Source organism: Anomalospiza imberbis, chromosome 4, assembly GCF_031753505.1.
Source record: "Anomalospiza imberbis isolate Cuckoo-Finch-1a 21T00152 chromosome 4, ASM3175350v1, whole genome shotgun sequence".
Taxonomy (NCBI): Eukaryota; Metazoa; Chordata; class Aves; order Passeriformes; family Viduidae; genus Anomalospiza; species Anomalospiza imberbis.
The window spans coordinates 56,859,189-56,884,821 of record NC_089684.1 but is presented as its reverse complement, the minus strand read 5'-3'; the positions used below and the strand labels follow the sequence as shown (position 1 = coordinate 56,884,821).

At 46.1% G+C, this 25,633-nt stretch overlaps 1 protein-coding gene across 5 annotated transcripts in view; it reads left to right on the top strand.

Annotated features, from left to right (window-relative positions):
- Nucleotides 1-23,397: 23,397 nt before the first annotated feature.
- RAB28 (RAB28, member RAS oncogene family) overlaps nucleotides 23,398-25,633 on the top strand; it is a 63,735-nt gene continuing 61,499 nt past the window's right edge. For 2 of the 5 annotated variants that reach the window (XR_010998573.1, XR_010998574.1), the window contains exon 1: nucleotides 23,406-23,770. Coding sequence is in view for 2 of the 5 variants with exons in the window: in XM_068188693.1 (XP_068044794.1) it covers nucleotides 23,693-23,770 (78 nt within the window). In the remaining 3 variants the exon portion in view is untranslated. Of the gene's footprint in view, nucleotides 23,771-25,633 lie in introns of all 5 variants that reach the window. The other 3 variants (XR_010998572.1, XM_068188693.1, XM_068188692.1) reach the window with 3 other exon arrangements.

Genomic DNA, 25,633 nt, shown 5'->3' with positions numbered 1-25,633 from the left:
GATCGTAGGGCCTGGCGGAGATCTGGTCAGCGCCGATGCCCATTCCCTCTGTGGGAGGCGGAGGGGACCCAGGAGCTCTGGCCGGGCGCCTTAGTCACTTCTTTGGTAATGCCTGTCCCAGACAGAGCGATCCCACATCTGCCGGAGAGCCGGGGTCGCTGGCTGAATTTACGGATGCTGGTAGCGGTGAGGACGCGGTGCAGTCGGAGGAGCCGCTGGGACCTCGAGCTGCTTTTCCCGGTCGGTAGCAGCCTCACCGTGCAGGTTGCGGCCCCTCTAACCGTGGGCCGTGCCCGTTTAAAACCTTTGCGATCCTAGGGCAAGTGGATTGTTTTCTCTCTGCCGGAGCCTGGCAGAGAGATCGGGGGCTTAGGCTCAGGATTGGGCAACAAGAGGGGGCTTCGGTGACCTCGACAAAACTGTCCAGACCATCTGTATCCCGACACTGCCGCGATAGCCACTTGGGGCAGCCTCCCGCCTTGGACTGAATCTCCTCCAAGCCACGGTTGAGAGCCCGGGCCCCCGGCGCGGTGCTGGCGGTTCTCCCCCGCCGTCGGCTGCTGTCCTCGGACGCCTCCGCCAAGGCTAGCGCTGGCCGAAGGGGAGGACAGGCTGATCTGGGGTGGGCAGCTTCCCTGGGGGGCCGGGGCCGGGCAGCGGCGCTCGGAGGGACCGGACCCGGTGATGGCTGCAGCTGTTTCTCAGCGCCGATGGAGCCTTGCCCGGACCACGCTCACAGGCGGCCGCGTTGCCTGGGCGCCGCTGATTCTTCATCACCGCCGGGTTCTTTCCTTTCCCGCTGCTTCGCACGGGCTTTCGCTGCGGCTCCCGGCCACTGAGTGCAGGAAGCCCCTGCTGCCCCTTCGCTTCCCGACCGCTGTGCCTGCAAGCCTCCCACAGATGCAGCCGGGCTGTTTCCCTGTCAGCCCCTCGCTCCGGCCCTCCCTTGCTGTCATTTCGCTTTGCCCAGGCTCGGGTACCCCGCAGGTTAGCTGTCCCCGCGCTGGCACCTCCAGCTGCAGTGGCTGCCCGTGGGCTGCCCCAGCCCCAGCACGGACTGGGGACGAGCTCCTTGTTCTCAAAGTAGAAAGCCGTCGTGACACCGGAGGAAATGCTTTGGGTTTGGTTTTACTTTGTCGAGCGTGTCGGCGGTCCTGCTGCCGAAAGTGCGCTCCAGATGCAGCAGTCCCTTGGCAGATACGCGAGGAGTGACATTTATTTGGCCCCATACGAAGCTCATAAGCTCATGTCTCTTTCTTCTCTCCTTTTTTTTTTTTTTTTTTTTTTTTTTGGTAACTATTTCCTTCCGACATTCCCAACACTTTCCTTCCTGGAAAAATGAAACTTTTGGACGGCAGAATCTGGACCCCCGTGCACTTAGGGAGGCAAAGAGGTGCCACTGCTGCCCCGCGGTTTGCTTTTTCCTGGCCCCTGGCGACGTTTCTTTGCCTGCACCCCAAAAAGACACCGAGCCACTGACTCCCATCTCAGGTTCGATGGTACAGCTCACACCAGCGGAGGTTTTGTCCCCGGCGGGGGTGGCTTTCAGCAAAGTCGGCTGTGGTTCCTATCGGGCCCCCTGTTCGAGGGAGCGAACTACCTCTAAGCCTAATTTTTTTTTTTCCTTTCGGTCACTGTGTTATATTATTTTGATTTAGGCATGCTAACAGTTGTAGTGCTCTAGGTAACCTCCTGATATAAAAGGGAAGTGACTGTTAATTAGACCTTCTTTGGGTTGAAACACTGGGTAACAGACTCAGAATCAAGTGTCAAACTATTTTCCTGTGAACCAGGTAAAACTAACGTGCATTTTACTCGAGATAGAAGCTGCTGGAAAAGCTGATCCGAGTAAAGTTCCTCGGAATTTTAGTATTGGTGTTTAATATCGAACATTTATACAATCGACAGTGTCTTCTTTTGATGTTGACAAAATCCGATACTTGAGAAACGTCAGTATGTGATACTGGGAAAATTTAATCGATATTTTAATAATTTTCTTTCTGGAATTTGAGTAGTTTCTATTCCTGTTTTTCTTTATAATTTTGATTTTTGAAATATAAAGCAAACTCTCTGTGTCCTTTATCTTTTCTTTGTGGCAAACTCTCCAGTAACACGCATGTAACTGTACTGAGGCCAAAGAATTACTCTGTATTTTCGGCGCTGAAGTTATCAACAAAACCTGGGCTCTAACAAGCTCTCTTCACACACCCTCAAACGCACATTCAGCTCATCAGCACATACACGGCTGCTACGTAAAAATAATTTAATAACGATGTGTCCCAATTTCGGTGTCTCTCACAAACCCCGAACCGTACAGGGGCTGTGGGAATCATTTTCCATCTGACCACAGGCAAGCTGTAGTCTTAAAAAAATTTTCTTGCAAAGACAAGGGGGAGAGGGGGGGAAATACCGCAGCTCCAAGAAATTCGATTGTTGAAATGTAATGTAAATTGTGTATATCTTTGCATATGTCTCCATTGGCGCTTGTGTTTGTGTATTAAACAGTCGCACAGGCGCAGAGTCCAACTCTGCAGCCGCGAGGCTGCCTATATTTAGCTACCTCCCGCTCGCTCGCAGGGTAATAGAACAGGAAACCACGTTGATTTGCGCTCCCCCCACCCGCAATCGCACATACACACACAAACACACTCAGGTAGAAGTCAGCGACACTTTCCCGGGAGGATGAGAAGCAGCAGAAGATACCGGGGCACAGGCAGCCCCCCCGGCAGTGCAGCACCTGCCCAGCCTCCCAGGGGCTCCCGGAAGCAGGGGCCAAAGGTGGCCCGAGGTTAAGGGCCTCTCCCCGGCAGGCCTTGGCAGGCTTTTTTCCGCTCCGCTTCTCCTGTCAGTGGGACGGCGACGAGCCCCGAGGGCAGCCCCGGGCCGGGGCCGCGGGGAAACCCGGCCGCCTTTCCAGCGGCTCTCCTGGGTCTGCAGCACCAAAGCAGCGGGGCAGCCGCTCCTCTGGAACGGCTCGAAGACAAAGACGGGGGTGCTCCTCCGCACGGTCGGAAAGCCAGACCTCGCGGCCTCTGGAGATCCAGAGCGCTGCCAGTAGTGTCTCCATCGAGCAGCCTGGCTTTTCCGGAGGTGATGGGAAAAATAAAGGGCAGGTCTTTTTGTCCCGGCCACATAATCAAGGATATTACGTCTCCCAACCTTTCTGAAAGCCACAAGAAACTGGACTGTTCCTTCGCGTTGTCCGCTGCTGCGGGAAACAACGTGATTAACCGGGGAGCAAGGTGAACCGGGGAGCAAGGTGAACCAGGTAGCAAATGGCGCGTTTCCCAGCCGGGTGTCACGGCGGTCAGTGCCGGCACACCGCACCGCTCCGGCACAGGCAGCCCTTCCTCCCCCGGGGGCGAGCAGAGACGCCGGTGGGCCGGCAGGCTCTGCCCGAGAGCTTCGGGCTCCCTGGGGCTGCCGCCTGCGGGACCCCCGCACCGCTCTGCGCCCGGGCAGCCGCACCAACCCGCACCGGGGCGGCTTCGCACCGCGGCTGGCCGGTTCCTTGCCGAGGGACCGCGGGAGAGGGCGGACTCTTACCCGCAGGTGGGGTTTGCCATTTTCCTAGAACACGTTTATTATTTGTGGTGTGGGATTTTTGTTTTGTTTTGGGTTTTGTTCGGGTTGTTTTTTGGTTTTTTTTTTTAAGGGAGGGACAGAGCGGTGAGAAAGGGCGAGTTCACGCCCGGGCTGGCCCGGAGAGGGTGTCACGGTGACTGAGGCAGGCCAGGGACGGGGGTTGCCCTCCTCCACCCACAGCCGCAGACACCTCCCTGGCTCCCTCCTAGACAGGTCCTACGGTCCACAGAGGAAAACCCTAGCAGAGGATGAGAGGTTTCGCTCCTCGGTCCGAGGCCCTCGGGGTGACTGAAGAACCATCCCCGGCTCTTTCTTCTCCGGTATTTCCCCAGGCCTGCTCCCCCATTGCGGAGCCGCTAGAGGCGTTTGGCATCCCAAGTGATGCTGGCGATAGTCAGCGTGATCCTCGAAAAGAATTGGAGTGGGGAGTGGTGGCTGCGGAGCTGCAGGTTAAGTCGTTTTGTGGTTCTCAGGTGCGCCTGCGGCTTCTTGCCTAAAATCTGACTCTGTAGTAAAGAGGCCACGGCCACGAAGGACACGGATGGCAGCCAACAACACGTCCTCTGCTGAAACAGAAACTAGCCAGGGAAATCTGTCCCGCAGCAGTGTCTCGGCTCTGGGAAAGACAGAAATAAGTCCAGAAGGCGACACACAGGGATTACCTGATGTTTACAGAGGGGTGCAAATAGCCACCAGAACTGGTGAACGATGTCCTCCCCACCAGAGGAGGGACACTAATAATTATTAATAATAATAATAATAATAATAATAATAATGGTTTAAATGTTCGTAGGTATTTAAAACATTTTTCTTTATTAAAAAATAAAAGTAAGGAGAAAAGAAAAGAATCATGGGAGCTAGGAAGGCCACAAGAAACCTTTTCATGCGCGGCCCATTGACAAGTAACACAGTGCTTCCACACCGAACAAGAATGGTAGAAAACCATAAAACGCGTGAAAAGGAAAATACGGGTCTGTTTTTCAGCTTTCCGGGTCTGGAGGCTATCAGCTTGCGAGGGGAGCCGGTGGCCGGGCAGAGGGGCGGCTGGGGGGTGGCCGCCAGGCCGGGGCCGGCGCTGGGGCGAGCACTCACGGGACAGGAGCCGCTGCTCGGGTCGGGGGCGCGGGTTATGGCGTTGTTTCCTAAATTGCTCTGTGGTGAAAGCAAATCCTGCAGGTGGTGACGGCTCTGAAAAACACCTCTGCCCGCTGCTTCAGAGCCCGACTCTGCCTGTCGGCTCCGGCGGTCTGAGGACCCCGCTCAGCAGCGGTGATCCGCTCTCCGTTAGAGCCGTCTGACGGCGAAACCCCCGCTGCTTTTCTCCCGGGTCGGGGTAAATCACTTTGCCCACGGATCTGCACCGCGCTTAAACTGGCCAGAGAAACGCTTTGTGTCGCAAAGGACTTGAGGGATAATTAGGGATGAAATGCGCGTGGAGAGGACTAATATTATTTTTGGCTTGTGCGGGAATAATACAGATTTGCAAACTGTACGAATAAAGCTGGGTAGGCTGGAAGAGGAGGGAGGGAAGGTGGTTCTGCCGACAGTCGGCAGAGCCAGAACTCGGTGGCGGGGTTTCTGCCGGGCTCCTCTGTTCAGGGGGCGAAAGCGAGGGACAGGTCCTGTTTGGGACTTAACTTTAGGCACTCGACTGCGATACCGGGCGGCGGCAGGGGGGTGGCGGGGTGTGCAGCCTTGAAGGCACCCCGAAAACCACGGGGACGTTTTCCTTCATGTCGTGCACGGATTTACCGAGGCGGCGGCCACTCTGTTCTGCACGGTGGCACAGTACTTCAAAATGACCACATAAGACAAATAGTCTTTACTTGGCTTATAATAATAATAATAACAATAATAATAATAATAATAACAATAATAATAATAATAATAATAATAACAGTAGACGTTTCGAGGTTATCTTTATTCAGTTAAGAATGAAAAATGGTGGCAAAGGGGGAACTTCTATGGACGTACTACATTTTCCCAGTGACCAGTACAAGAAAAGAACAGTGCAGACTGTGATTTTGTCAAGCAACTGTGAAGGTTCTTTTAATTTGCCTGAAATTTTACTAACTTCCCGGATTAAAAAAAAAAAAATGTCTGGAAGAAGCAGACGTGTTTCCTCGGTCTTCGCGAAGAGCTTTTGCTTTTTGCTGCGTGGATTCGCGACCACTGGAAAGTTGAGTTTATGTATCCATGTCAGGTCATGGCTCGTGGGGACACAATAATATAGTTTTACCCAAAATACCTCCAAAAGACATTGAAATAACCACTTCGTTTTTGCGAAAAATTATTTTACTAAAAAGGAACAGAAAAGAAGGTGCAAGAAAAGAATCTATCGCAAGACCTCTTTATGGGGTGAACTTTAAAAGGAAAGCCCCGACATTTTTATCTTGGAAAATAATATATACAAGATTTGCAATATGGAAACTACTTGTAAACCGATCTCGCCTCGGGAAAAATGTTGTTTTCAGTGGGGTGGCAAAGCCCTCGGCCAGGCAGGCATGGCGGGGGTGAGCGGGGGACGGCGGCTGAGGGCTGGAGGACGCGGAGGGGACGGGGTCGCTGCATCCGCGCGGGACCGGGAGAGCGGGTCCCCGGACATCCCCTTATACCAAGGACAGGAGCAGCTATGCGGGATGCAGCGTGTGTCTGGCAGAAGACATATTCCAGAAGCTCTCCCCATCTTTTCTCTCCTGCCCCTCCGGGAGATGTCTGCTGGCTGCTCGGGACAGCCTCCCATCGCTGCCGCATCCCGCTCGGCTCTCTGCTTCTTGCCTCCCACTCCCTGCAAAACCTTCTCTGACTGATCGAACGCCTGTCCCCTATCCCCTCGCTATGAGCAGGGCCATGCAAGCTCGCGGCAGAGCTCTCGTCACCGGCCGTAGCAGACAGCGGGGCGGGAGCTCCCGGCGGCCCGGCCCCGGCAGCGCAGCAGTCCCAGTGCCTCTCCCGGGCCCTGCCAGCGCCCCGCGGGGCTGCTCCCGGCCTCCCGCGGCCCGGCAGGGAGGGTCTTCTCAATGCCAGGCCTGTGTATTTGTAGTTTGATTTCGCACGTCAAGGATAATTTCTTCATACAACTTAATGGACGCGGCTTGACATCCATAATGATCGCTAATCATTCAAATTATTTTTGCTAGCGCCCAGACATGTTCCAGTTGTTGTGATAGATCGCGTTTCACCCATAATGACGGACAATTACCATTTCTAATTCGCCGGCTTTTGACACCTAAATCCACCCACCATATGTGGCTGAAATGCGCCGGGCTCGGCGGCGAGGTCCTGATGACATTTGCAGCGAGCCCCTCTCCTCTGAGCGGGGCACCTGGGATGCCACCCACCCCCCGGCAGCCCCGGCCCTTCCCCAGGCCGCCGGAGCCCGGCTGCTCGCCATCGCAAGCCCCCGGACGGCAGCACCGCGGCCGTGGGTGTGCGTGAGGCCGGCCGGCGGGGCCCGGAGCGAGTCCCATGCGGAGCAGCCGGGCCCTCCTCTCCTCTCCCCGGCCCGGTGCCCTTCGGGGCAGCGGGGCTGTGCTCGCCCCGAGGCGCTTACACATCTCAGAGGAATCCCAGATGGAAAGCGGCTTGATCCGCGAGCCAGGGCCGTCCCTGCGGGCTGTTCCCTTCCCGCCGCCCTTATCACCATCACGGCCAGGGAAACCCGTGCTTCGATCCTCCACGACCCACGGCCTTAAACTGCCCTCTGTGGAAGAGATAGCAAAGTGTGACGGGGAGGTTTATCTGCAAACAGGGCGCGCAGTGCCTTTGCATTGCTTCCATCACGTTTCCGGGTGTATTTACCTCCGCAGTTCCCCTAGAACTAGATGCACACGATGTAAGGTGTCTCTGTGGGACCCGGTGCAGCCAATGGAAGCAGCATCGGCAGCTCCGCGCCTCCGTCCCAGCCCCAGAGCCAGTCGTCCGGCACGGTCCGGCTGTCCACACTCTCTGTGGACAGATTCACCCCAGTACTGGGTCTCGTTCGGCGAAAAGGAAATGTGAAGATTCACCCTGGGTGATTTCTTCGGGGTTGTTTGTGTTTATTTGTTTTTTGTTTGTTTGTTTAGTTGTGTTTGGTTTTGGTTTTGTTATTGTGCATAAATGAATGAAACCGCCGTTGTTTTACTTTAATCCCCGCACGACGGCAGTGCCACCGCAATGTCGATGGCACAACATTCGTGCCCAAGTGCTGCAAGGCAGAAACTCCACGTTTCTACAGAGCGGCAGGCGTCGTCTGCTTTTTTAAACCCTGGGTATTTCTGCTGCATTAACGTTTGAAGAGTCACATGAAACATTCCCTTCATCAGGAATTACTGACCATGGAAACCCCAGTCACAGTTGCAAGGATGGGCAGAGAGGGAGCAAAAGTCAGATCCTGATGTTGTGCTACTCTGCCCCGCATTGCAATGCTCCCTTGACGCAGGTCGATGAGTAGTCAGAGTGACAGGGGAACCCAGACAGGGCCACGCAGGCACGCGTGTTTCCAGTGGGACAGCCAGGGGGGATGGTAATTACCGGGCTGAAGATCACACATCGGAGCATGTCGGGGCATTACCCGGGCCTTCTCAGTACCCCTGGTGAGGTAAATCCCCAGGCTGTTCCCCCCGAGTGCCTCTACAAAACCCACTCATGAACTCGTTTCTCCGCTGGGGCGAGAGGACCGACGGGCGAGACAGGGATGCGGACGAGGGGCACCGCAGTGCCACAGCCGCCGGACTCCGGCTCGTGTGGCGAGAGGGAACTGTCATCGTCGGGAAAGTGCTGAACCCGGCCCGGCCGCCGTCCGGCACCGCCCCGGCCCTGCTGCACCTTCCACGGCAGCAAAACGGCCCCGCGAAGGGCAAACACTCTGACCCCCGCTTTGGACAGCTGAGGTGCAGGAAATGGCTTCTCACAGCCTGTTTCAGCGAGAAAGTGCAAGGTTTTAGCCGTCCATAGACTTTAAAATAAAGACTAGAGGGATTGCCTGTCTGAGGTTTCTCGGCTCCCGAGGAGGTATTTTGATGAGGAGGTTTATTTCTAGTTAAACTTCCAAGGCATATGTGAGGTGTTATTGCACTTTCCCCAAGAATTAAACAAAATACTTTCTAAGCTCTCGAATTTGAGGTAAAGATGATGGAAAAAAAATCACCAGCCCAGTACATACTAAAAAAACCGAGCAACTGCGTGTCAGCAGGTACCGCCTGACTGCCGGGAGTGGGGCTTCTTGCCTGGGCAAGGCAGGCTGGGCTGAAACTTGTAGGAGCACAGCTCTAAAGCATCCATTAGTCTTAAATGTGTACTTTTCAAAACCTCATTATTGCCTTTGCTCTCCAGCACACCGCCGGGGGATCCCGGAATTCCGTGATTGGGGGTCCGACTTGCAGCATGCAAAGGAATAGACCCACGTCCCTCAGTGGGAGGGGGACTGGGGCTCAGATGCTCGGTAGTACTAAGGAAGGACACCCCAGTATGAATCCCTCAAATTCATCAGAACAGTAATTGCTAATGACCTTCCCTTGCTTTGGACATACAGGTTTGATTAAAGAGTCTCTAAAATTATTTGCCCCTAAAGTTTCTGCCAGGCATCTGGACTCGGCTCCATTTCAGGCAGGTTCGGTCTCGGGCTTTTGCCACGGCTTAGATCACGTTCACACCTTCTCCACCCTGACCTTCACATGCACACCCTCATCGATTATAGCGAGCTTCCAAAAACCAGGAAAAACACCATGACATTCAAGAACTACTAAATAAATTTTCCTATGTTTTTGACAAAGATTATGCTCTTACTATATGTATCGATGTAGGACTGGTGATATATATATATGGGGGTGAAAAAAAGAGGAAAAAAAGAACTTATAAGTTCATTCTCTGCTAGGAAAAATAAAGAAAAGCAATGTTCCAGAGACAGAAGGTCCCTTTTCTTTGATAACTTTGTAAGATACATAATATTTTATGTCTTAACACACCACCTTAGACCTGAAGATCTGTGAATTGTGTGGAGCAAAACCTATTCTGCAGAGCATACTGGATCTTCATTCCTTCTGCAGAGTATTTTCTAGGTATTGTTGGAACAGAAGGGTCTCCCGGCTTCCTAGCAATTGTTCCACAGTGGTATTAAAGAAAGGACGAAGACCTCAGTGCTTCTTGCTTGTCTCCTCTCTCAGGAGATCCCGCTGGACCGTCCCACAGTGCCCTGCTGGTACGTGGTGTCTGACACTGCCATCTTGTGTTCTACAGTTCCAGCTGTTATTTACGAAACCAATTCCAACGAAAACGTGTAGCTGAGAACATAAAAGGTGCAGCTGAGACAGTTAAACACATGCTCTCAAAGGGAGGTGCCAAGTGCCCGTTTTATTTAAAAGGCTAAATTTCAACATTTTAGCTCCTAGATAAAGAGCAAAGTTTAAACATATTTGAGCCTGTGAGACCTTCATGAAGATGAGCAGCTATCTCTGTCTCTGTCATGGTACAGCTCTCAGGTACTCTCAGGTCTCTCCAGTGTCGCTTTTCTTCTGGTTATGCTTACCATTCTCCAGGAAGAATGTAGTACAATTTATTTATCCTGTACAGACACAAATATGAAGGTCACTTCAATATTTTATTGCATATTTTCTGCCTTCACTACCAGTGATGTAACCTAAGACAAATCTGTACAGACTCACCGTGCAGCTTTGGCTTCAGTAGCTAAAACTTCATGAAAGAGAAAAGCTAAGGAAAATCATTCAAATGAGGCGGGACAAAGACATTTTACCCGATCCGAATAATTTTAAGTGATAGGTACAGACATCAGGCCAGTGAGGACAGATAGAGGTGAAGTGAAGTTGATATATAGGTTTTATACCCAGTAATAAATGTCAAAACATTTTGGGCAGCTGAAAAGAGTGAAATGGCAACAAAATGGACATCTCTGGAAATACAAAAGTGCTGTCAAACTGTACCTTTATTTTTTACTTGTTTTTTCTTACAGAAAAGGCCTAATGGCATGCCAAAGTTTATTTTATGTTTCCTGACTTCTTTTTTTAATGTTATGGTCTTGATTATTTAAACATTGTTTTCTTTTTTCATTAAAATAAGTATAGATTGCAAATCACTGTAACCCTTTAAAAGTATTAAAATCATGTAAGAATGGTGTTATTAGAGTAAGTGATGAAAACTTTCTGGTCAGGACTTCTAAACATGTCAAATTAATAATGAACAACTTGAGTAAGGTGTTGCAAATAATGTTAATTAAAAATGTCCATGCACAGTCCCTTTGAGAGCATGTGAATAAATATCTAGCAGTTTCTATTGGGGTCTCAGTTCATATTGAAAATGAGGAAGTCTTTATAATACATAGCTATTACAGAGTCTTTATAAATGCTGTTTCTCATATTTCCCACTGGAAACCATTAGATAATCTGTTTTTATTATACAGAGCCAAACATTTGGCTTAATATTTTTGTTTTAGAACAGACCACAGAATCATGGGGATATTAGCCATCCCATAATTTTTAGGGGTGCCTTAAAGTCATGTACATTTATTCCTGTCTTGAGAGTTGCTTTAAATTACAATCTTTGATCCTTGTTCTTCTAAAAATATTACCCAAGATACATATAAAACAGAAGTTTCCTACTCTGTGTTTTTTCATTAACCATCTACCTTCCCACCCACTAATGCTGTGAATTTAAGAGTCTACATAATTGAGGCAGTAAATTAACAAAAAAATCCAGACAGCCAGAGCAACCAAGCTGTAGATGGTACATTTGCCTTAATATTCCTATATTAGCACATTAGGCAAGCAGCAGAAAGGGAGCTTTTCATTCATTATGCCTAGGTGTTTTTTTTTTTTTTTTTAATGGCAGCTAGATGAATTTCTTTCCCTGACCTTCCTTCAAAACCAATATATTTTTGGGGCCAAAGATGAATTAAGAGAGATACAAAACGTGTGTGACGGATGGATTATTCTGGGTATATGAGAAAGACTGTGAGTAGGAAGCAATGGGCTGCAAGAGTAATTCAAACTGGTTTTCAGTGTTCTAAACTATGAGTTATTCAGTGTTTCAAACTGACAGCTTGTAAATGTAAATTTTATTAAATGCAGAGCAATAAAATTTTGTAAGTTTCTGTCATTTTGAATTTTAGTGGTTGAAATTGAAGCCTCCAGCCTTTTAAATCACAACTTGTAGGAGCACAGCTCTAAAGCATCCATTACTCTTAAATGTGTGCTTTTCAAAACCTCATTATTGCCTTTGCTCGCAAAATATCCTTGTCAGGATCCAGATCTGCATGTCTTGTGTCAATGATAGGCTGACAGGCTCATGCCCTCCATTATGTTTACAGCGTATATTGTATAAAGTTTTCTGCTCTTCATTCTCACTAGGCAGAAAATAAAACAGGATTAGCAGTGATATCACCCTTCACACCAGCCATATTTTCTCCTTTGATCTCAAAAAAATTTCTTTGCATGTGCTGTGCAAGAGTCTGGCTCAAGGATCCTTGTTTTGCTCTTGAGACAGACATTGCCTGATTCAGGAAAATGAAAACATACTAACACTTACCAGTTAAAGCTGAAATCTAACAGGAAATGTCTTGGAAAAGTTCTTGCATGACAGAGTGAGATCAGTGGAGAACTTTCATAATATTTTACTGGATAACAAAGCTTGAGTAGAAGGCAGTTCTGCATAGGCAAAGGACTGCAGGACCATGGCCAAACAGCTCAGAAATTTATGAGACCAATTTTTTTTTCAGAAGATTACAACTGCCATCGAAGAACCAAAGTGAAGTGACAGAACTGCACAGCATCCAACATGTTTGTGTTTGCCAGTAGGGATCTAAAATCCAGCCACTTCACTTGATGTGCTCCAGCAGTCACAGATACATACTGCCTGTGTCTGTGGGTGTATGTTTGTCTATTTAAAACGAACACTAGCAACTCAAATATCACATTTCCTTTAAAAAAACATGTATTTTAGTAACAAGTAAGAATAGAAAAATCACTCCAAACATTTCAAATTGTGTTGAATGATGAGAAGGATTAAAGAGACACCACATTTAATTTTAAGTCTGAATCTCAATTCTCATAGCAGTCTAGATATTTTTATAGTATTCCATTAAGTCTATGCAATAAGCTGAGTAAGCTCTCAATTAATTGAATACATTGTCAAACTGAATATGAATTTGAGTGTGTTATTAACTGGCAAGAATTTTACCTAAGTAAAGTAAGGTAAACACAACTGATCCATTATAAGATGTTAAAAGTATAGGTGGTGGAATTCTCAGGAAACAGAAAATAATAGCTAATCTTTCACTAGCAATAATTGCATGTTCTCAAAACTTTAATTGCAACGTTTCTTCTTGGTCTACTTGAGTACAGTACTAAATATGCAAATTCTGTCACAGTTTCCTTACAGCTTTTCCTGGTGTGCTTCTCCTAACTCTCTCTTCCTTAGTATTTTCTATATTTACCATGTTGCTAATACACTTCTATGGTTTGGCTTGATGTAGATCTGAGATAATCATGCCATAAAGCACTTCATCTCCATCAGAAACACCTACAGTTTTGGCAGCAGTAATAGAATAGTTTCCTGGGAAGAAATGAGTTTGGAAGCATATAAGCTAGCGTTGAGGAAAAACACTTTGAGTGAGTCACAACTTTTGATAGCACATCAGAAGAAAATTGATACAAAGTAGGGGTTTGAAAACCAGTTATCCGAGAGATGTAATTCTGCTGGTCATTGTCCCTTATGGAAAATCAGGAGATAGTTCTGATTTTAGTTTGTCATGTGCAATAAGAAAGAAGAACAGAAAAACTATCAGAAATATTAGTTCCTTGTCATTCCTTGTCAGCTGTTACACATTGACACTGAACTGTGAACTTTACTGTGCTAAATGATATAAATAATGTCTAAGAAATCATGTTTATTAGAGCTATGACAGGCCAGCTAATGAATTGGTACCCAGCTCCCAGCCAAGATGTCAGCTCTCCAGTTTGCTGGATGTCGCAGCAGCTGAAGCAGCTGGAGGGACTTGTGCCCAGGCTGATCGCTCACATTATGGCTTAGGTTGCTGATGAAGATGGGCTAAGGTGAGGCTGTGGTGTGGGTGATGTATGGGCTCATTGCTGCCAATGGTGGTGGCAAGCCGTGGAGAGGGTGTGGATGGTGACATCCTGAACTGCTGCAGCTGTTGGCTTCTGAACACAGTCAGAGCTCTCTGCCACAGTGGGTAGTGACACACATGCCTGTTGGGCACAGAAGACATTCCGAAGCTGATTAAGATATTACATCAAGCTATTAAGATGGGGACCATTTTCTGGCAAAGCACACTGGGGTAGCGAGTGCTTTGCCTTCATTTGCTGACGTGGCAATGAAATGGCACTGCTGATGGCTGGCTGGTAGGTTTGTGGATGAAACGCTAGGCTTCATCCTCTGGAGCACTGTATCTTATATAGACTATAACAACAGGACATAGCTGAGTTGGAGGATACTAAATGACACTCCATAGATATTTCAAATTAAGTTTTGACTGAAATAGTTGTTTGCTCAAGGAAATCAGTCTTGGGTGTCTGCAGTGAGTGCAAACTTACCTCTCCCATGAACGTTTCACAGGAAAGTGTGCATCCAATAACACCTGAATGCATTGCTTGAATATTCACAGCAGCTAAAACCTGTAGTCAGACATGAGGATCTCAGTTCACAATGTGATGTACACAGGTATAACCAATAGACCATATTTGTTCCCTAAAACCTGCAAATTGCAATCCAGGGAAAAAGAAAAAAAAAATCCAGTCATGGGGGACAATCAAAGAACAATGAGACAATTTTATACAATATGACAGACAACTGTACTGGATCATCAGTACCTTCCAGCTTCCAAGTACTTATAAATTGGGTTGCACAGTGAAGGAGCAGAGGAGTAGAGGCTCTACAGTGACCAGTATAATAAAGTCTAGGAGTCTGGGGAACTAATTAGCTTTGAGCACTCTGAAAGCATGGTTGGCATGTGCTGCAGTGAACACAGAGCTGCACTGTCATGACTATGACATATGCAGTTTAATGTTGGAGATAAATGTATATTTGGAGAGGTCAAAGTAGGTAACCTGGAGCTCTTTTCTTGCCTTTGAGGCTAGCAACATATATGACTTTGAACAGGTTGTATAGATTTGGCAGAAAGGGGTTGCAGAGGGTTTCCAATGTCAAGATTCATTCAACTCATGTGTGTGCGGTTCCTTGGATGAAGATCAGTAGTGAATAATTATTGCTGTGAAAGCTGGTCATAAAGTGCTGAAAGGGATATATTCACTAGCATAGTAATATCAAATGATATTAAATATAATTTGCAACTAATAATTTATTCATAAAATTGAGTTTGTCTTCTGAATTGTTCACACAGTCTTCGCAGACTGATAGATTACATAAAAGCTTTAATTAATGAATTTCCAAGGGATTTCTTTTGACATACAGCTCAGAGTGAAAAAGAATGTTAATTAGGACCTCTAGGCAAGTGAAAAATAGGGTACATTGCAACACAGGTTTACTTCATGTGTCATATTAATGTGACGGTTGATTTGCTGAAAGATTTTCAGACATGGGCAATTCAGACATGATAGTGTATTGGGTTTGCATGTCCCGGTTTTGGTAGCGGGGGGTGGGGGTGGCTTCTGTGAGAAGCTGCCAGAAGCTTCCACCATGTCCAACATGAGCCAATACCAGCTGGCTACAAGATGGACCTGCCACTGGCCAAGGTCAAGACAACAGCAACAGTAGCAGCACCTCCAGGAGTTAAGGAGAAGGGGGAAAAAACTGCATAAGTGCATCTGAAGAGAGAAATGAGAATATGTGAGAAGAACAAATGTGCAGACACCAAGGTCAGTGAAGAAGGAGGCGAAGGATATACTTCGGGCACCAGAGCAGAGATTTATCCCCCTGCAGCCTGTAGTGCAGACCTTGGAGAGGCAGGTGCTCTGTTAAACTCCATGGTGGAGCAGAGATCCACCAGCAGCCCCTAGCAGACCCCATGCTGAAACAGGCAGATCCCTGAAGGAGGCTGTGACCCTTGGGAAACCCATGGTGAAGCAGGGAAAGAGTGTGAGGAGTCCTCCCCTGCACAGGAAGGAGAGGTAGAGACTATGTGTGATGAACTGACCACAGCCCTAATTCCATATCCTCCTGCACCCCTTGGGCGAAGGAGCTGGAGAATTAGGGAGTGAATATGAGCCTGGGAAAAAGGTAGGGGTGACAGAAAGATGTTTTAAGTTTTGGGTTTATTTCTCTTCTTTCTACTCTGATTTGATTGGTAATAAATAAAATAATTTTCTCAAGTCAAGCTGGTTTTGCCCATGATGGTAGCTGATGAGAGATCTCTCCCTGAGCTTAACCCATGAACCTTACATAGTATTTTCTCTGTCCTGTGCAGCTGAGGAAGTGAGTGATAGAGTGGCTTTGGTGGGCACCTGGTACTCAGCCAAGGTCAATCCACCTCAGGAAGATATCATTTGTGTGAATTTTCACTGAGTAGCTACACATTAAGGCAGGAAAATGGAAATCACTAGATAAGGTGAAGATGGGAGAATTAGATAAAGAGGAAATTATGATGGATGTTACTGAAGAAGCATCAGGCTGCAGGGGATGGGCCATCTAAGCAATAAGTTTCAGGTGCAACATTGTGTAATGCATTTCTTAAAGAGCTGCCCACAAAAAGCAGGATCAGGCTGATTAACTCGTAAGAGGATTTGGGAAGCTACAACAGAGGCTCAAGATACTGGGCCAAGAGAACTGGATAACTGTGGCCCAAAACTCTTGATGTAGGGTAAGATTCTGCCATATAGATTGCAAAGTCATATACTTGGAAACCAGTAACTAAATATTCAGGAGAAGATGAGATTTAATAGATAATAGTTTAAGAGAAGAATGAGATGGCTACTAGATCTACTGGAAGTGTGATTTCTGTGTAAAAAAAGCAAATGCAATTATTGTGCACAGTAAATAAAGCTGGGGGAAAGGGGGAGGAAAGTGGACATTTTGGATTATTGCACTTGTCTTCCCAAATAGGGATGCTGAGGCTCTGCCTTCCAGGAAGCATCTAAACATCTGCCTGCTGATGGGAAGTAGAGAAGTAATTCCTTTAAGAAAAAAAAATTGCTTTTGTGTGTGGCTTTGTTTCACTTATTAAACTGTGATTATATCAACCTTCATCTCTTGTTTTTGTCCTTCTGATTCTCTCCCTGCTCCCACTGAGGAAGGGGGAGCAAGTGATTGGGTGGAAGCTTCTCTGTCAGGTGGGATGTTGTGGTTTACCCCAACTGGCAACCAAGCCCCATGCAGCTGCTTGCACACTCCACCATCAGCAGGACAGGGAAAGAACTGGAAGTGTAAAGCCATAACATGGAATGAAACCACCAGGCCTTAGAACAAACTTCCAAACAGAGTGGTGAGAGCACATGGCTTTCCTGCTTTTGTGCTGGAACTTGATGGTATCCTTCAGGAATTCAACAACAGGATACCAGTGATTCAGGTGGGTCCTTCCAAAGCTGCAGTATAGGTTGGAAAATAATTCTAAATTTTCCATGGTGTTATAAAAAATAAGCTATTTTTTGAACTGGTAACAGGTCAAGACTATGAGAAAGACAGTTTTCTCCATTCTTCCAACAAGCATTGTGGTTTGGGGACAAGAATCAGGAGTTCCCAGTGATCCTCTGTGTTCATGTGGGAAATTCCAAATTTGCATGACTGTCTCAGTAGAAGTTAGAAGTACTTAATTCGAAAATTAGTTCTCATTCTGTAGGTCTTTTTGACCCCTTCTCTTTCTGTAACTGTTGTTAGCCTGGTTGTTGCTGGACTTTATACTCTGAGTTACACAGTGCGCTTTAAGTGAGAAAAGGGGTTTACCACACTGAAAATGTGGTGTGGCTTTATTAGTGAATTCAGCTAGTGGAAAGACAAGAGAACTTGTTTGTTCATTCACGCAACTGGAGAGCAGGTTTCCAATGTGGATTTTTCATGTTAACTGTGGCTAGAATTACTGCTCATGTCTTAAATACTAGCCAGGTGTCAGTGAGCTATTTCCTTTTCCACAATACAGGGAAAAAGGTAGCGCCTTACACAAATTAAAAAGTTACTGAGTTGCTGACATTTCTCTCCCCTCCCCAGCAGAGTCAATGTCGGAGGAGATAGTTTCAGTGGGACCACATACCATGGTCACTGTTGAAAGCGGTCAGCTTTCTCTTAAACATTTAGCTTGGCCTCCACAGTCTTGTGCTTGGTGAACCTCACTGGCCCTGTTTTACTGGGTAGTTTGTGGGGAACAGCTGGCTAGTGGTTCTTCTCTGTTTTATTAGGCAATGTAGTTCATAAAATTTGTGGCCTTCAGCTTAACCATATTCCTGTGTGGAAAGTCTTGTTCATTGCAGTGTCTGGGCCAGAGACGTTTACATCACTGCAGTCAACAGCATTAAAAACAGTTACTCCTTACGTGACCTTAGGTTAGCAGGAAGCAAGATGAAAGAATGCCGTTCCAAAAGCAAGGATTTCCAACTTGAGTAGGAACTGTTTTTTATGTGTATAAAAACAAGTCATTATTTACCATTTCCACTCAGTTGTCCATCTAGTCAGGCACATTAATCACTGAGTTTCACTCAAGGCACAGTCATCAAGCAGTGCAGAAGAAAACAGTGTCTGGTAAAGACATCAGAGATGATAGAAACAATTTGGATTTTATTTGCAAATCTGTAGTGCAATTAAAATCAACAGCTGCTCTCTACTCTGCTCCAGAGATGAGTGGCAAACCCAACATTATAATGGAAGTAAATATATTTTCTTTTTAAATGCACACTTCTCTTTCATGGCAACAATTTTGCTTTTCTTTTCAAGGACACTTTCCTCATTCAAACAAATGGAATGTCAATTTCCACATTTAAGAAGAGGAATAGGCACGGATCCCAGCTACAGAGACTTGAAATAGAAAAATTGGTATGAATAAAACTCAAAAGAGAATGAGTATTGTTGTGTAAGCATGGGCAGAAAAAGCAGAAGAAATGAATGTCTTGTATTGCCAACAGAGGACACAATTCATGTCAATCACCCTGAGAAGTGTGTTGTTTCCATCAAGTGCTGTAAGGACAGCGCAGATGACTTGGCAGCTAATGACCCTGCATTCTTGAAGAGGATGGCAAAAAGGTTGAAGGCTCTCACACATGCTATTCCTTTTTCTCTCAGTGCAGATTCCATAGTCAGCTTGATTCACACCTTTTCTCAGAGCTTGGGAGAAGCATACATCTATTTCCTATACAGGCAATGACTATTGGTGCTTTTGTAGATACTTGCATAAGGGAGTACAGCCTTATACTATATTCTAAAAAAACCCCTTCCATATTTAGAGGTCTAGTTTGCATTTGTGCAGTTTGCATTTGCAAACATGGTGGACTACGTATGCCACAATTGCTTAGTCAGGGGAACTTAAGAACAAGGGGGCAAAGGAACCAAAACTGGAACTGTGCTATTTCTTCTTCAAACTGAAACTGATTATCAAAAATAGTTTTCTAATTAAACTGTAATGAAATGACAGGAGAAAAAAAGAGAGTATTTCTGACTGCCAGCTCAAAACATGAGCAGAAATGAAAATCAATGGCTTGCACTAAAAATTTTAACTCTGATTTGTAGGGGAAAATGTGAAGAAGGGAACAAGTAGCATCCAAGAGCAACACAAAAATTCACAGGGGCCAGGAAGTAAAATTCCTTTAAACCCAAATGAGGTGAGCTCAATACCTGGCTCTATCTCTTAAGATGAACGAAGATGTTGCATAAAAATGTGGACTGTGAAGAATGAATACTAAAAACTCCCACTCTTGTCTCTGACCCTCAGAAATTCCCACAGATTGCCCTTTCTAGCCCTTCTTTCTTACCTACATATAAGCTCTGACTTCTTCACTGCTGCCTGTCTCCTCTCCTAAATACCTCTGGCCTGTCCCACCACACTCTGAGACCTCTGTCTCCTAAAAGCTCATTCAGAAGTTTCAGTGATTCTACTTAGGGAGAGTTACCAAGCCTTTAAATAGTCAGGCCTTTGCAACTAAAACTGAACTGAAACAATTTCAGTGATATTCTGAAGAACCAAACCAAATGGTTTTGTTCTTCAGAAGGTGGAAGATCTACTAATGGCATTAAGCAATAACAATAATTGATCTTACAGACTCTTCAAGTCCTCAAGTGAAAGATAACATCTATGTAGGTTAAATCTAAGGCCTCTGGGTTTACTTTTCCCAGCAGCTTTCCATGGACTCCTGAGAGGTGTTTTCAATGCTCACAGCTTCACTGATCAAGAACTATTGAAATGAAGGGAATTGAAATGGAGGCATTTAGCTCTTCCCTCGCTTTGTTGGAAGTATGGATATAGAAAACTATCTATACCATTTGTTTCACATACTAAGAAGTCAATTTAACTCAGTAGAAAATGGTCGAGTAAAGTAATTGGCCAACACTTGACAGAAAATGAGGATGCAATTACTTACTTGTTTGTAGCCTTAATGAAATATGGAATTTTAAAATTGTTGTCATCTCAGTTATTATTCACACTGTTCTCATTTATCAGTGGATTAGCAGTGAATTTTTATCATGAAGAAATAACATAAAGTATATATAGAAAGTATGTTAAAAACCAAAAAGAGCAAATATCAAAATAGAGACAAAATGTCAAACAATTTATATTTATTTAACAATATATATTTATTTTCTGTGTCACTTGGTGACCCAGGCACTTTTTAGTGAAAACTCCATTCAAAATAACTGCTCAAGCATTTTTTCTTAGTATTTTTAAAAGGCATAAGAGTTTCAAATTATTTCTATACTGCCATCAGTGATTTTTTTTTACTGAAGTGTTCTGTTTGTTAATTCCAATGCTTTTCAACACACTTTATGTATTTCCTTTAACAGTGAAGTATCAAACACTTTGAGACTAGCTTCCTTTCATCTATAAAATGCTATCCATATTTAGTAAAGATGGCATTGACAAAAATAGTTCAATTTGAAAGCCTCCAAGAGGGGACATGTTGGTAGCAAAAATGTGTACCACTCTGTGTAAAATTACCACACCGTGCTGTTAATGTGCTTGCTGAACAACGCAAGCAGGACGTGTAAAGATTTGCAGTCAGATTGTTTGCCCTGTTATGCTCCTAAAGTTAAATAATGGTAAACAACACTCTTTGGTAGTATTATTGTTAAAGCATTAACTCCACCTGGCAGCCTTTTTCTTGTACACTGATCTTTTATATTGTAAAAAATGATTTTAGTACATGCCTGTCATTCGTAGACTTATGCAAGGAGGTTTCTGGGAGCTGAGTTGTCCAATTGCATTACTATGCCATCTCCTGGGGTAGTTTCCATTCATTTTTCTTAATAGTCAATAGCAAGCATGTATGTTTATCCATACCAAGTATTCATTGTATTTCCAAAATTATGCTTTAATATATAACTGCTTATTTAAACAGATCAGATACACAGGCTCAAGACAAATTTAAGCCTGTGAATACAACATTGAAGATTAAACAGAAGCAAATTAAATTTTGGGATATATTATTATAACACATGCATTTCTTTGTGACGTTTCAAATGAAAATACATGTAGTCTGGACACCTAAAGCACCTTGCTCTCTTATCATCCTACTTTTGCACATGCAGCTTCTCATCTTGTGGGTTAAATAGAACCTGCTTCTCCTCAAAATCATCATAAAGCTTTAAATTAATATTTCATATTTTTTTTCTTAATGTGACTGAGGTGGCATTTCAGAAATATGAGCACTTCCACCAACAGTGGTTTATCAAGCACGTGTCTTCCCTAGAGTGAGATGTGGAGGTTTTAAATGTCTAATGGCAATTGTACAACTACTCAGTATGTCAGAAATCATAAAAGAAAATTCCATGTTTGTCCTTATTGCTCTTCCTTCCAAGAAATGCTGTTCAGCTGAGCCCTGATGCTGATCTTGCTGAAGTGCCAAGTTGCAGTACAATTAGGCTAAAAGATGATCTGAAGTGGAAAATAATGAAGAACACGTTTAATTTGATTCAAAGTATAGAGTGACAAAGGTGTGTGTCTTGTTTTCCATTAGAATTTAATGTACTTTATGGTGTATCTGTCCCCCCTCCTTTTTTATTTTTTTTCCAGAATGTAATTGGAAAAGCATTTAGCCTCAATTATGCAAACACATGAATACATGATCAATATGGAACCTTCTTGATCCAGCTGAGGATTGAGTAAAACAGTGTACTTGTAATATTGGAAATTTCAGACATACATTTCATAAAGAAAACCTGAAAGAGACTGAAACAGGTATGATTGCTATTCAGACATCATACAAAGTTGTTCTAAAAATTCTTAGCTTGTTATTGAATCCATTAAAATGCATCTATACTTTAAAGAGTTCTAGACGTCTCTGTTCAAACTGTCATAAAAACAATGCCCAAAGAATTGTTGTCGCTCATACTGGAAAAATATGTCAAATAGAGGCTTGAAGAGATTTGGTACTATTTGATATCATTATTAATGACTTTTGAATAGAGAGGGTAGTTCTTAGACTTCCAGATACAAGCAAGTTGGGATGGTTGGCATGCATTTTGGAGGACAACATTATAAATAAAATTTTACTGACAAATGTTGCAAGTAGCTTGAAATAGGATTAAATTCAACGGGGAAAAGTAGAAAGTACTACAGTCAAACAGAAATAAAGCTTCAACATGTATGAAATGCCAATAACAGGAGAGCATCCAGAGGCTCTTTTAGTAAATCAGGATTCGTATGAGTCAGCAATGTCATACCGTCAAGAAAACAAACATCATACTGGGATATATAAACAGAAGTCTTGTATGCAAGACACATGAAGTAATACTTCCACTCTGCTCAGTGTTCCCAGGGCCTCAACAGAAGTACTGTATCCAGTTTTTGGCACAGTACTGCAAGAAAGTGGAGAGGGGGCCAAAGGAAAGCAAGAAGAATAATCAGGAGTCTAGAAAAGACAAGCCAGGGAAGACTGACTGAAAGGAGTTGTTTAGTCTATGGGAAGGATGACAGGCTGAAGGGACACTGGCAGTTTTCAAACTCAGGGAAGGATGATGCAAAAGAGGAGGTTATAGCCTGTTCTCCCTGGCCATGGTATGTAATAAAGTAATGGCCTAAAATTCAGCTGACACTATCTTTACAAGTTTTCTTACTGATTGCCTATATGGATAGAAAAGTTCTGAGACTGTGTAAGAAAGCAGTGGAGTCCCTAGAACTGGGATTGTTCAGTCTGCAGAAAAGAAGGCTCCAGAGTGACTTTACTGTACAGGCCCTTATGTACCCCGAAAAAGGGGGTATGAGAGCCAGGCAGGGACTGCATACGAGTGCATGCAGAGATAGAACAAGGGGCAGATGGCTTTAAACTGAAAGAGTGCAGGGTTAGATTATATCAAGAAGAAATTCTTCACTGTGAGAGTGGTGAGGCACTGGCACAGGTTGCCCAGAGAAGCTGCGAGGGTCCCATCCCCGGCAGTGCTCCAGGCCAGGCTGGACGGGGCTTTGAGCAACCCGGTCTAGAGAAAGCTGACCCTGCCCATGGCAGAGGCGTTGGAACGAGATGATATTTAAGGTCCCTTCCAACGCAAACCATTCAGTGACTCTATGATTTGGCTGCCATAGCTATTTATTAAGCTGCCACATGCAGTCGCCACACCAAACCTCCGCCGCCTCCCCGGCCAGCCCCACACGGGGCGGCCGCACCACAGCCCCGCCCCCGCCCCGCCCCCCGTTGCTCGGTGACCGCGCGGGGCGTCACTGCGGGGCCCGAGCCGCCGCGGCGTGCGGCCGCCAGCCGGGCTGAACCATCTCCCGACTCTGTGGGTGAACAGGTGGGTGTGTCCCGAAGCAGCAGCGGGCCTTGTTGCTTTAGCTCCCGCTCTCAATTTACCGTTTCCCCCCTTCCCTCGGCGCTATCGTTGGTTTCGCCCGTGCGGACCATAGCGACGGAGGGCGCGCCGAGGGAAGATGGCGGTAGTGGCTCCACTGTTGCTGCCGGCTTCGTGAGCGCGGCGCTCGCTCTTCTCTCTGTCCCGTCCTCGCGCCTGCACCCGGCTCCTCCCGGCTGCTCTCAGCCTCTTCTTTCTCGCCGGGGCCGTAGAGATCATGTCGGACTCGGAGGAGGAGGAGAGTCCGGACCGCCAGCTCAAGCTGGTGGTGCTGGGGGACGGCACCACTGGCAAGGTCAGTGCCGGCCGCGCCGGCAGCTCCTCTCCCTCGCCGCGGTGCCCCGAGCCCCTTCGCGGCCTTCCCCCTCACGCTGCCCCTGGCTCTGCTGCTGAGGAGGGAGCAGCCCGCGGCGGCTGCCAGTCTGTCGCGCAGCCGCTGTCGCGATACCTGGCTGGCTGCTCCCCCGCGGCTCCAGGCCCTGCCCGGGAGACGCGGGCTCTTCCCGCCGGTATCCGCGCCGTGCCCGGCAGCCAAACCCTCTGACGGGGCTTCCGCACCCGAGGAGGTATCGTCAACAAAGATACGTACACGACTGTAATCCAGTTTTCTTGAGCCGTGAGAAAAGGAGCGGCGAATAAAGGAGTTCCTGTTGCGCTGAGGGAGTTTCCCATTGATCCCGTGCGCTGCCGATCGCGCGCTGGCGGCAGGAGTTGCTCGGCTGGAGCCGCTGGAACAGCCCAAAGCCATTCTCGGGGGCTGCCGTGCCCCGGGCGTGCAGGGCTGGGGACGGGGCCGAGCACGAGGTTTCGCGGCTCCCCTCCAAAAGGACGAGCAGGGAAGGTCGCTTAGCTGGGTCTGCAGGCGCCCTTCGTTTCGGATACAGAGCTACCAACCTCCCGAGCTGGAGGTTTGCATCTAGTGGAGTTACAGTTCCAGAGTTTGGAAATGCACTGCTGGGTCTATTTAGTTTTCGTTTGAAACTTTTATGTTTTCGAGTTTTTTTCCCATATGTGTAATCACCATAATGAAATACTGTTTATAAAAGTTTATTTATCAGCAATAATCAAAACAACCAAACAATTATCAAATAAATTTCTCTTTGTAAAAGAGAAATTTTGACAAGGAGAGACCAAAGAAGGCAAAAGAAAGGCTGCTTTCTTAACCATTTAAAATAGTCACTGATCTTAACTATGCACTTGAACATATCTATTGTCATATGTAGCCTGAATAATTTTGTGAGATACGCCTGAAAATAGTAAATTTATTGTATGATTGACGTATACCGTTCTTTCCTCTGTCGTTAACTTTTGAAACTACAAGAAAAATTCTGCTTGCTTCACAGTTCATATGAAAAGTGGAAATGTTCATAGTGCTGGTTTAAATGAACTGCCTTACATTAATAGGAATAAGCTCTAAGTGAAAGTACATGTGGTTTTGCTCACTTACTTATTCAGAGCTCTATAAAGAAACAGAACATTTTTTTTTGTCTCCAGTGATTCTAAACCCAGTCTGAAGTGGTATTGTGTTCATCTGAGTCAGTAGATGGGCAATTCCAACCAGCTGTGTGATGAGAGCATAATAAATGCACAGCATTGACAGCTGAAGTGCTGCTTCTCGGGTAGCATTTCCCAGGAGTTTTCCATTCAAACTGAAGAATCCTTTCACTACTGCTGTTGAGCAGCTTGTGGCAAGACCTCTCGCCAAACATGGATTTTCAAGCATTCTTGAGTTTTGATGTATATTCCTGTTGGTTCCTACCTCTCTCACAGGAGCTGCCACTCACTACATCTCCTGCTGACTCTAGGAATCTCACGCTTCCATGGCAGGTTCTTGGGCATGAGCAGCAGCAATACTCTGGTGGGCTGCTTTTCCTCCTGTCCCCCCTAGATGATGCTGTAATAGAGGCTCCTTCCCACCATCCCAGTGGCCTGGCAGCACTCACAGATTTATAGTAAGGTCTTGTAAAAATAAAGAATCAGTTGCGTCATGGAATGGAAGGATAAAATGTACCTAGTACTATTTTTTACCTCAGAAGACTAAATTGTTGAGGTTCCCCTCTTTTGTTGTCTACTCATTCCACGTACTTGTTGAAACCTATGTATGTCTATGTGTTTTCAGCTCTAAATAGCCTGGCTCTCACATCTGGTTCACAGCTGG